At 42.6% G+C, this 12875-nt stretch overlaps 1 protein-coding gene across 2 annotated transcripts; it reads left to right on the top strand.

Moving 5' to 3' along the window:
- Positions 1 to 4752: 4752 nt before the first annotated feature.
- On the top strand, positions 4753 to 8057 carry LOC121072854 (tubulin alpha-8 chain). Of its 2 annotated transcripts, XM_040563017.1 has the most exons (4): positions 4753 to 4795; positions 5493 to 5641; positions 6175 to 6855; positions 7650 to 8030. In XM_040563017.1, the coding sequence occupies exons 1-4, from the start codon at positions 4768 to 4770 to the stop codon at positions 7935 to 7937; spliced, it is 1146 nt and encodes a 381-aa protein (XP_040418951.1). In that variant the 5' UTR covers positions 4753 to 4767; the 3' UTR covers positions 7938 to 8030. The 2 variants fall into 2 exon arrangements, with proteins under 2 accessions (XP_040418951.1, XP_040418961.1); XM_040563027.1 differs by lacking the exon at positions 4753 to 4795 and having other exon boundaries at positions 5402 to 5641; positions 7650 to 8057.
- Positions 8058 to 12875: the final 4818 nt, after the last annotated feature.

Raw genomic sequence — 12875 nt, forward strand, 5'->3', positions numbered from 1 at the left:
TGTAGCTTTTCCTAGCCAAAATCAGAGGAGGGATTTGCAGGTTTTTGTAAAGAACACACACACACAAAGAATATATCAAAGTAAATGTGAGTTTATAAAAAACAGCACGAACTACTTCATGTTGTTAAAATGTAGGCATTAAAGCAGAATATACTTAGATGCTGGTTGTCAACAGCGGCAGAACAATCTATTAATATCATATCAAAGTAGATTAACCTAAAATTTAGCAATTGGAAATTTAAATTTGTGCTGATCGAACATCATACTAAATAGCATATTTCTAAAGATGGGATACATAATACTCAGATTCAAGTAATTAAGAGTGCCTCTCTCTTTGTAACCAAAGAGTTGATTGAAATCATGAGGATTTCTCCACTGAGAGAAGCTTCTTCTTCCCAGTGCTGAGCTAATGCAGGACGAAATAAAAAGGTGGAGGCAACTGCCCTAATTTGGTGTCTGAACATTTGTGTGATGCCTCCAGCTATTTCTTGCAATAAGCACTGCAATGGGAATCAAATTTCTTTCTGTGTTTCGACAGACAAGTTAGACTCTACACTGAAAGCTGTCCCATACTGCTGAGAGCCCAGATGGCTGTACATAGAAAGAGAAGCAATAGAAGGACTGAAACGCTAACAGAGAGGCAGCTGGAGTATGGGCAGAAATAACTCAGGCCGGCATTTAAGAGCACTGGTACAGCACACTTCAAAATGGTAACTATATTTATTTTCCAGTTCTCAATTTTTGTTTTTTCTTCTGTCCTTCTCTTTTCCATTCATTTGTTTCCTTATGCCCTCTTGATCTTCTGTATTGGAATTTAGGAATGATTCTTGGTGTGCTGTCAGAACAGGGAATTGGGATGGCATATCTCTTGTATGTGACGTGTGTGTATAGTACTCAGGTGTTAGAAAGCATAGTGTGAGGCGTGTTACATGGCTGCACTCAAATTTAAAAATCATGCAGAACCAGATGGGACTAAATCTGAAATCTGGGGTAGATCTGAGCCCTGCCTATCTGGATGAATTTGCATACGTGGGGTGGCTGGGAGGGCAGGAGGCAGTGATGCAGGAGGCAGAACTGAGGAGTCTCTGACCTATTCCCCACAGCACTGTGACACTGAAGTGCAGCAGCAGGTGCCCGGTACTGGCCCAGGCTGCCTCCTGCCCTGCAGCTCAAAGCTGAGCTCCTGCAAAGAACTGCCATCACTGATCCGAGAAGGAAGGAAACACCTCTGGAGACACCATGGTAAGGGGGGATGTGTGGGATCACCCACATCCCCATACAGGGACTGGGAGGATTATGGGCAAGGGCAATCAGGGGGATCTGCCATTATCAGTGGTTTGTGCCACAAAGTCTGATCTCCCTCACTACTCACAACATAAAGGACAGGAGTGTCAGAATACCTCACTGGGGCAGTAAGGCATGCCGATCCACCGTATTCTTCAGAGAGTCTCTAATTAGTAGAATTATAAGATAAATTAGATCTGGAGTCTTTGCTTTCTAGTATTCTCTGTTGTGACTATATTTTCTCAAGACAAGTTAATTTTTGTATGAAATAATCCTTTAGAAATAAAACAGAAAGGTTACTTACCTTTGTGTCTGTTTTATATTAATTCACCCCCAATGGCCGTACTGTTCATAGCTATACAACGTATACGTGTGTTTCTGGAGTGCATGAAGGTTTTTATATGTGTATGTGCTGAAGTAAATAAAAAATATTTTTAATAGATTTTTAATAAATCCATAGAAATATCTCAAAACCTCTTATAAAGTGGAAAAAAAATCACCTTGTACAGATTTATGCCTAGCACTGAGTCTTATTCTGGTGTGGAGAATTATGTTATTTTCTGCCAGTACAGCTTTAGATCCAAAATGAGAGCGCTCATTTCACAGGCAAGGTACGCACTTCTGTATGTTTGTCATGCCTTAAGACAGACCAAGCCATCTAGAGTTAGGGTAGTGAGTATGGTTCAGGAATAGCAGTGAACATCTGCAAGACTAAAGCCTGTCTTTTTACAGTAAATACTTAGGCCAGGTAGTAATCTGTTTTTTTTAACAATCAAAGCAGTCACAGGTTTAGTTTCACAAAAGACCTGGCCCTTTCTACTGTCTCTTGGTGGATAAAAGGTCAGGTCCACAATTTGTAAAATAGGTCCCAGCACATTAGTGATGCAATGCGAAATACGAGTTTGGAGTCTGCTCAAAATTTAAATATCACGTAGAGATCGGTTTACTTTGCCTGTGACTCTGAAGAAGGCCCACGCTTTTTCCTGCTAAAAGTCTGACATCTATTTTAAAGCCATTTACTATGGAAAATTAAATCTCTTTGTAACTGTCTTCTCTACTTGTCAGAATATTTCCAAATGATAGCTGGGATAGGAGAAGGTGGGAGCTGAAACCAAGAGTCACAGCAGGAATCCTGGCTCAAAAGGCAGAGTTGAGGTACTGCTTCAAACCAGTGCCCCTGGAATCTCAGTCTAAAAGGAAAGGAACTCGTTCTGCAGCTTTCGACTCTAGTCTTATACTAGGATCTACGATATCAACTTTCTAAGGCAACATTCACTTATTCCATCCATGAAAAAAAAAAAAAAGATTGATTACTGATTTTAAAAAATGGTTCCAAGTATTGCTTGACTTTTAATCGTAGCTTTGCTCTAAAAAGATATTCTGTTAAAAAGTCAGCTTGCCTCATTTCTGTTTAAAAGGAAAGATTTTTTTTTTCTTGCTGTCAGCCTTGTAGATTCACATTAGGATCTAAACAAAGAGCAAGAGCTTGCACTGTGCAAAATCAGCATTAATTGAACTCGCTAAGCACAAATTTGCCTTCAGTTTCTCCTGAGTAATCCTCCAGATTGTGACTCTACTGCAATATACCAGTCGATGAATACTCATCAGTACTCAAATAACTCGGATACTTTTGCACAACTGAATTGAAAAAAACAAGGTTGCACAAGTACACTTCAGAGCATGTTGCATATGCTGCTGCAAATGAATTCTCAGAGTCAGCAACCTAAAAATGAGCGGTGAATAGAAATAATATATTTCCTTGAATGAAATATTTAGATTGATTTTCCACATTCACGTGAACTTCTGAGGATGACTACGTGTGGCAGTGGTGACTTCTAAAACTCCACTTGCTTCTGAAAAAAATGTGCTTATTTATTGCTAATTTGTGAAGAAAACTGCTGCAGAGACGTTGCTGGTCATACATTCTGCCTGAGGATTTAGTGTTTGGGGAAGATATATTTGACTGTCAGGTCACAGGATGAGTTTGCAGGATAAGCAGTTACATAATAATAATAATAATAAAGTTAACTGGCTACATCTGCTCTTACGTCATTGGGTATATCTACATTACAAACTAAAAACGAGTGGGGACCATTCTCTGGCCTTGAGATGAGGTAGCATATTCCACTTCATACTTACGCATCTCTTTCCCCCTCCAAAGTCAGGCAGTGGTGAATGAGCTGCTCTCTGGAAACAATTCTTAACAATAAGTTGTCCTCTGAATGGTGCTTAAGCATTGTCTGGTTAAGTATGAACTGGCACAAGCCAAAACTGTGCTGGAGTGTGTGCTAATTATCAATCAGTACAGGCTACCCAGACTTTTCCACTCACTGGTATAGACAGGGCTATTGAGATCACAAAGGTGGAGTTCAGAAGACTATAATTAAAATTGCTCCAAAGCAGAAACCGAGGCTGAAAAACTCCATGCGGTCTGAAACTGCCTTACTTACAAAACTTCCTTTCCCTTCACTCAATGTCATAAAAGTCTGGACCAACTCAGAAGTATCTGCTCTATGATTCTTTTTCCGAACTTATGAAATCCAGCACCAGGTTCTTCATTGTCTTGTACTCTAAGTGCAAAGGCTTTTCAGCAGTTGGCATCTGCCTAGTTTAGCCTGGTATTACATACGTTGTTTCCCTTTCATTAACGTTACAAACTACCACAAGAACTATGTTCAAAGTTATGTAAATAAGCACATTATATGCAGTGACACTGCCTTAATAAACAGTGCACCCGCAGTGTAAAATTCACAGCTGGTTCAGGAGCTTGAAAGAACATTTTTTTCAACTGAGAGAATCTGAAATCATTTCCTGAGGTGAATACTTCTGAAAGGAGTTCTTCCAAGTTTCCACTCTGGTGTGCTATCAGAGGGTAAAAGGATCCAAAGACATCACCTGTCTTGGGTTACATACGGTTGAAAAATACCATATGGCTGTGTCAGGTTCCAGCCTGAAGTAAAAATAAACTCAGCTGGGACGTGTTCCTCAGCATAGCCAATCCGTAGGAGGAAAGGTGGGTTTTGTGTATCTGAAATTATATATTTTTTTCAGCTTGCTTTCATGTACTTATGTATTACTACTGCACACAGAGCTCCATTTTTAAAGAATTGTCCCAACCTTTCGTCTGTATGCGTACAGTCTCACTGTAGTCATGAGGTCGAACAAACAAATGAAACGCTGCCAGTGACAAACATTTTTTTTGAAAAGCTGCGAAAAAGTAACTGTTAGGAATAATGAATATTAATGCACATTAGTTTTCCTGACCCTCTCTCTGCTCTCTCTCCCTAGCGTGAGTGCATCTCTATTCATGTCGGCCAGGCTGGAGTTCAGATAGGAAATGCGTGCTGGGAACTCTTCTGCCTGGAGCATGGCATTCAGGCGGATGGCACCTTCAGGGACCAGAACAGTCAACTCAACTACGATGACTCTTTTACCACGTTTTTCAATGAAACAGTCACTGGGAAGCACGTGCCACGGGCTGTAATGGTGGATTTGGAACCAACTGTAGTAGGTCAGTATAAAAATAAACATTTTTTTACATTCCTGGAAAATGGAAAAGAGCTTACTCTTCCTAATGTCACCATGGCATCACCAGTCTCCACCAGAAGAAAGAAGCACACCTTTTGTATCTTGTTCTACCATCAGACAGAATAAAATTATTTTTCTTGTGACAATGAATGCCAGATTCTGTCATGACTCTGTTATCTCTATAGGTGTTACAAACCTAGAAAGGATCACCAGCAGTTCAATAGCTAGTATTCATGGTTTTTATGACTTTTCTTTGCAAAAACCTTTAACTCTTAGTTTTGTTTATCATGATATTTTTGCCGTCTGAGTTCTGCTTTTTTCTCCACTTTGGATTCAAAGTGTGAGGCTGACAGTTTCTTTCCAGGAAAAATGAGATTTCTAAAAATTGGGGCACCTGGGAAGAACCTGAATTTCTTCTTCCAAGTCACACTGTTTTTCTTGTGATTTGTCCTGGTCAAAAGTTCTTGAGAAAAGAACAGCTTTTGCAGATGGATACAGGTCCTACAACAAACCAACAGAATGCAACAATGAAAACATTCTTAGGAAACAGTTTTCCCTTCTCCAGCACCTGCTTTTTTTGGTCATTTTTGGGTCATGACCTCCCATGACTGAAAGCTTGCCAACTTGCTGGCAGGGGAGCACAGCCACGCAGTTTCTTACAATTTTTCTTTCTTGGTCAGATGAAGTGCGGGCTGGCACCTTCCGGCAGCTTTTTCATCCAGAACAACTGATCACTGGAAAGGAAGATGCAGCTAACAACTATGCTCGTGGCCACTACACCATTGGCAAGGAAAGCATTGATGTGGTACTTGATCGTGTTCGTAAGCTGGTAAGTCCCAGTAGTTTTGTAGTAGCAGTTTGGTTCTGCTGAAGGAAGAAGTGCAGAACAGGAAGCTTGCTAGCTACAAATCAAACTAACAGTTTAGTAAAGTAATTGCAAGACATACAGAGGCATCCTTACTAATCCAAGAGAAGGAAGTCCACTTCCCGGCTGTATGGCTCCAGATATTCTTAAAAGATGGTTCTGAATACGTAATTCTTCATCATTAGCACAGGACTAGAGCACCAAGACTGATATAGAAGGTTGGATTAGGTACATTGCTGGTTTCAGTTAGAATAACTAAAAGAAGCGTGAAGTTCAGAAAAAGAAGCTTTATAGGTGAGAGGCTAATTTGTATGTCAAAAATTGAACCAGCGAAGGAAGCAAAGAACAGGATTATCACCAACTCTTTCTCAAGAAGGACCTGAAACATGTCCTGTATATTGCTGATGACTGCTCTCTCCTTCACCTCAGAATAAGCAAACGTAATCTTTCATTATTTTACAGCCCGTATTCCTACACCTTTCTCTTTTGGTTTCTAGACAGATGCCTGTTCTGGACTGCAGGGATTCTTGATCTTCCACAGCTTTGGTGGAGGCACTGGCTCTGGCTTTACCTCCTTGCTGATGGAGCGCCTCTCTGTGGATTACGGAAAGAAGTCCAAACTAGAGTTTGCCATCTACCCAGCCCCTCAGGTCTCCACCGCTGTGGTGGAACCATACAATTCTATCCTCACCACACACACCACCCTGGAACACTCAGACTGTGCTTTTATGGTGGACAATGAGGCTATCTATGACATCTGTCGCAGAAACCTGGACATTGAGCGCCCAACTTACACTAACCTCAATCGACTCATCAGCCAGATTGTCTCCTCCATCACTGCCTCGCTGCGCTTTGATGGTGCCCTCAACGTGGATCTGACAGAATTCCAGACAAACCTGGTTCCCTACCCACGCATCCACTTCCCCTTAGTGACCTACGCCCCCATCATCTCTTCTGACAGAGCATATCACGAGCAGCTCTCGGTGGCTGAAATCACCAGCTCCTGCTTTGAGCCCAACAACCAGATGGTGAAGTGTGACCCACGACACGGGAAGTACATGGCTTGCTGCATGCTCTATCGAGGTGATGTAGTTCCCAAAGATGTCAATGTAGCAATTGCTGCCATCAAGACCAAGAGAAATATCCAGTTTGTTGACTGGTGTCCTACAGGCTTCAAGGTGAGAATGCCATGAGTTTCTCTTTAACGTTTAAAGTCTAGCTGAAAACTTGTATTTAAAGTTTTAGATCTTGCATGCTTTTCACTAGTGAGAAGAATGAACTTAAGAAAGGTGTGTGTGTATAAAATGTGCCCTTTCTCCTAATGACATCCCATTGACACAGAATTGTAAATATTTAATTAAGTGGATATTTGAAGTGTATGAGTTAAAATCTAAAGAAGTATTGCTTTCAGACCTGAATGTGAAAAAGACAGTGAGTGTCCCCTCTGAAGCAGCAACTAAAACTAAGGAAATACCAAAACTAATACATTCGATAAAGGTAATACTGATATTATGGAAGCTGTCAGTTAACCCTCCCACACAGAAATCTTATACAGCGTGTCTCCTTTGGGTACTTAGTAGTGCTGAGAACCATAATTTCTACAACAATACGGACATTAACATTGGAAAACATTTGTCATTCAAATAGCTGGTTTAAGAAACCGAACACTTTTAACCAGGTACCAACTTTCTGCATTAGTTTGTACAGAGCATCTTGGTAAAACTGTATATTCAGTGTTGTGTAGCTGTTAAGAAAGCTAGGAAGTTGCCAGTGTGCATTAAACAGCTATTAAAATGATCACGTATCAAACTATGTATAACCTTTTTTTTTTTTTTTTTTTTGGCAGGTGCCATTCACTAGTTTTGATAGTGGCACCCCTCTACTGCAGCATCCGTAATTTTACTCACACTTTCTTCTACTCTGTGACTGCTTCCTGCACTTTTTCTTACTTCTCTTATATTCCTAATTCCAGGTTGGGATCAACTATCAGCCTCCCACAGTAGTTCCTGGCGGAGACCTTGCCCAGGTTCAGCGAGCAGTCTGTATGCTGAGCAACACCACAGCCATTGCAGAGGCCTGGGCAAGGCTCGACCACAAGTTTGATCTGATGTACGCCAAGAGAGCGTTTGTGCACTGGTATGTGGGTGAAGGTATGGAGGAAGGAGAATTTGCAGAGGCTCGTGAGGACCTAGCTGCCCTGGAGAAGGACTATGAAGAAGTGGGAACTGACTCATTTGAAGAAGAAAATGATGGGGAGTAATTTTAAAATATACTTTGCTCCTACTGAGCACAGAATTTTCTCTGTATCACTGTACTGCACTTCTACCATTACGTCACCCCTTTGTGTGCAATATACAGAAATATAGAAGGGGTCATGTAAGGACATTTTTTATTCCATAAACCACAAGTAAATTGCACTGTAAGATATGATCGGTTGTAGTAATGTCCCACCACTCCCAGCAATACACAAAGTGTTGCTCTTATTCCTTGCACATTTAATGTAAGCCTCTTCAAGCTCTAATATACAGTAAAAACACTACAATCCAATATATACCAGCTTATAATGGAGCACAGTGAAACAGTACAGTTTACAAATCTCAAATTTGACATACTTTTGCCTTCTGCTTGTTGGCATTGCAAAAAATAATGACAACGGGGAAATGGATCCTCTGCTCTGTGGTTTACTATCCTCTGTTTCTTTGAAACACCATTTCTGATAAAACAAACATTTTAATCAGAAATGTTAAAGCAGTGTGTTTTTTCCAGATTTGGAGGATAAATACCTATGTTTTGAAACAAATATCCCTTTTGGTTGGGTCCAAGGCTTTACGGCTGCAGCAGGTGAAATATTTTTTTCTGTCTCTGAAATTCTGTAAATGAGAAAATTGCCTCTTTAAAACAAACAAAAAAACACTATTTTATTTTACATTATCCCTATTGAGTCATAACACATTTAAGTATTTACCTGAATGGTTCTTCCTCTGCAAGCGGCATTCTCTACTTTACCCAGCAGACCATGTTGCCATCTGTGGCAATGTTCACTTAACAGACCACCTGCGAGTATGCAATACAGACATTTGAATGTTCACTCAAAGTAGTGATCAAAGATTTTGTATTGATAGGATTCACATCCTAGGCAATGACAATCTTTCTTGACTAGGAGAACCCTCAGCAACTTTTTATCTAGATATAACGTCTTGATGGAATGCACCCACAAGCGAGGGAGCCGACAGAGGTTATTGCGAGGCCACTCTGGATAATCTTTGATCGATCATGGAAAGCGCCCAAAGACTGGAAGAAAGCAAATGTCACTCCTATCTTCAAAAAAGGCAAGGAGGAGGATCCAGGGAACTACATGCTGGTCAGTGGCACCTTGATCCTTGAGCAGCTAATCCTGGACACCATTTACAGGCACATAAACAGCAAGACAACCAACAGAAGTAGACAGCATGGATTCACCAAGTCGTGCCTGACTAACTTGATAAACTATGATGAAATGACTAGCCTGGTAGACTAGGGGACAGCAGTGAGTATAGCCCACCTAGACTTCAGTAAGGCTTTTGACAGTCTCTGGTCAGATCCTCATAGAGAAGCTGTTGAAGTACAGGCTGGATGAGCAGTGAAGCGGGTTGTAAGTTGTCTGAACAGCCAAGCCTTAAGGGTGGGGATCAGAGATGCAAAGTTGCAGGCCAGTAACTAGTGGTGTACCTTAGGCATCAATACTGGGTCCAGCTGTGTTTAACATCTTCATTAATGATCCTGACAATCACACAATGGTTGAGGTTGGAAGGGACCTCTGGAGGCCATCTGGTCCAAATCCCCCGCTTAAGCAGGGACACCTAGAGCACAGTCACCAGGACCATGTCCAGGCGGCTTTTGAATATCTCCAAAGAGGCAGACTCCACAACCTCTCCGGGCAACCTGTGCCAGTGCTCCGTCACCAGCACAATAAAAAAGTTTCCTAACATTCAGATGGAACCTTCTGTTTCAGTGTGTATCTATTGCCTCTTGACCTGTCACTGGAAACCACTGAAAAGAGCCTGGCTCCATCTTCTTTGTACCCTCCCTTCAGGTATTTATGTACATTGATAAGATCCTCCCTGAGCCTTTTGTTGTCCAGGTTAAATAGTCCCAGTTGTCTCAGCCTTTCATTAGTCCCTAACTATCCTTTCATGGGACTCTCTCCAGTATCTCCATATGTCTCATGCTGGGTAGCCCAGCAGCAGACACAGGACTCCCTGTGTGGCCTCACCAATACTGAGTAGAGAAGGATCACCTCCCTGACCACCCGGCAATGCTCTGCCTAATGCAGCCCAGCTTAGTGTCAGCCAAGGGCACGTTGCTGGCTCATGTCCAGTTGGTGCCCACCAGGACCCCCAGGCCCTTTTCTGCCAAGCTGCTTTCCAGCTGGGTGGCCCCCAGCACATCCTGGTGCCTGGGGCTGTTCCTCCCCAGGGGCAGGGCTCTGCACTTCTCCTCGTGGGACTCGATGAGCTTCTGTTAGCCCATTTCTCCTGCCTGCCAAGGGAGGTCTCTCTGGATGGCAGCATCATCCAAATCATTAAAGAAAATGTTGAACAGAACTGTACACAAAGTGTACCCTTGGCAAATTTGCAGATGACACAAAATTGGGAGGAATGGTCAATATGCCAGAGGGTTGTGCTGCCATCCAGAGTGATCTCTGCTCTGGGTGGCATTGTTTGAGCTGGAGGTTTGGACCAGACGACCTCCAGAGGTCCCTCCCAACCTTAACTGTACTGTGATTATGTGATCTTCCTCATGTAGAGATTGATCCCTTCCAGCTCAGGATATTCTGTGATTTTTATTTCTGTTGGCAGTTACAGTTTGCAGTACGTCACATAAAACTTGTACACGCTATATGCATTGCATGCATTTAATTATCTAAATCATTAAAATAAACTAGGTACTTATGGAGTACCAGAAATGCCTCTCTTTAGAAGAATATCCCTATTCATGATATACTTGCTTATGTACTTAAATTGAAGCAACATGATTAAGTATTACCCAAACTGATGGTATTTAGATTCTTAAATGGATTCCCTCAAAGTTCTTTCCTGAATTGGGACCAAGACCAGAAACAGGAAATTTTGTACATGAAACACAGTTAAAGACAAAAAAAAAAAAAGTGACAAAAAAAATGGCAGAGGAAGTCCTTGCCCTCTTCCTTGAAAAACTACTGAAATTGATGCAATGAAGAACTTGAAGTTACTGATCCAGTGCGGAGTACTTCATGTGTTCTGAAACAATGGGGGTGGAGTTCCTAACTCCCTGAGTGCTTTTTAAATCACATCCTGATTATCTATTTTATGGATTATTTTATCTACTGTAGAAGTTCTGTGGCAGTTATCAGAAGCAAGCAGCTTTTTTCAAAGTATCTCCCAGGCTCAGATTTCTGCCCAATACCCGTTTTGGAAGTGGAGTGTCACAACCAGATTCCACAGGCAAACCTTAAAATATTCTTAAACAAGACATATGCCCTCTTAATCTAGTACCCAGGCTCTCAGAGGAATCGTTACCAAAAGCCATGTCACCTGCACACTTCCTCACTGGTTTATGCAGATCTGTTAGACCTAGCTCCTATTTAACCTCTGGTGTCAATCTGCAATCTGCTTAGGTGGTTTACCTGTCTCTAGGCAATTTATGGCTTCACAGTTCTTTCTCTCTTCCTCCTTACTATCAGGCAGACTCCACGCAAGCTAGGAATAGAAAGTGAACACCACTAAATCATTCCCAACAGGCTCCACCTGGGCCACAAGAAAGATGCTGAGTCATTTGTAATCTTCTGCCTGCAGCTTCTACAGCTACCCATATATGTCTGTGTGGCGGGTCAGGAAGCTTTTTACTGCCAGTGCTGCCATAGCTGAGGAGCTCTGACTCCTCAGCAGCTGTGCTGGCTCTAACTGTGAAATATTTTTATTGCACAGGAAGAAGCCTGCAAGGCAGGGGTACGTTAAGCCATGGTTTTCCTCACCATTTCTTTCTTTCCTTCCTTTCTCTCTTTTCTTCCTTCCCTTCTTTCTCTCTCTTTTTCTGTAACATCCACTGAATTTAGTAAATTAGTAAAACAACAGCTGAAGGCTTTTGCACAGCATGTGCAAATTCAGTTTGTTAGTAGCTCAAAGAAGGGGCTTTCCTGAGGGGTAAAGGGGCATACCAAAGACATCAGTGAGGTTCTAGGAAGCAAAGAAAGGGAGACAGAGGCCTTCAGGAGCTCCCTGTAGCCTGTGGAAGGTAGCAACACCTTTTCCCTCATTGGAATGGGGATTGCCAACCCAATCTTACAGGTGGAGATAGAGGCACGGTTGAGGGTTTGGCCCTCTCTGAAGACTGTCCAGCTGTCTCAGCCTGCTGGAGCTCCTGGATAAAGGGTAGGCAGGTATGCCCTGCCAAATCGCAAGGGGACTCTCACTTCTGGGGTCCCAGAGACTCCATCTATTTCACACGCATAGCAGTATCCCCTACTTCACCTGTACCATTTCTCCAGTCAGCAGAACTCTGCAGGGCAGCATCACTCAGCTCTAAACTCTCCTGCCTCCTCATGTGGAGCAAAGCCGGGCTGATGGCCATCCTCCAACAAGCAAAGCCCCCTTCCAGGGCGCGCTGTGTCCCTCTGTTTGTCCTGCTGACAGCCAGAAAGGGGAAGGCCAGGAATCCCGACACACACCAGAGGAGCAGCCACCCAAGCACTTCTGCTGGTTTGGACATCCTTGGCCTTGTTGAAACCAGACATCACGTGGCACAGGGGTTTGCTGGGGTATTTTTGTTTACCACAGTGCTGCCATTCAGCTATCCTACTGTGGACCATAGCCCACATAAGCAGTAAACTCCTGAGGCTTTTAGGTTGGAATGTGGGTTAAGTTTCTAAGACGGTTACTTATTTGGGGTTATTTTAAACGAGCTATTTCTTGCTTCTGTGCCTTGACAAGAGTTTGGCTTTCCTGTTGCTTTTACTGCTACAAGAAGCAAACACCGTGCTAACAAACGCCTAGTTTTGTGAGGTGAGGAACGCAGCACACACCTCCTGAGGAGCAGCCAAAGACGATGAACAGCTTGCTTTCTACAGAGTTCAGTTTCTCCCCGTGCCGTTAAAACCCACTCTTTCCCAACCGAAGCAGGCTCAGCCTGGCAAGCGAAGGTAGCGGAGGGGCCCCGGGTCGGCAGGGTCTCTGTCCCAGCC

The sequence above is a fragment of the Cygnus olor genome, chromosome 1 (assembly GCF_009769625.2).
Source record: "Cygnus olor isolate bCygOlo1 chromosome 1, bCygOlo1.pri.v2, whole genome shotgun sequence".
In the NCBI taxonomy this organism is placed as follows: domain Eukaryota; kingdom Metazoa; phylum Chordata; class Aves; order Anseriformes; family Anatidae; genus Cygnus; species Cygnus olor.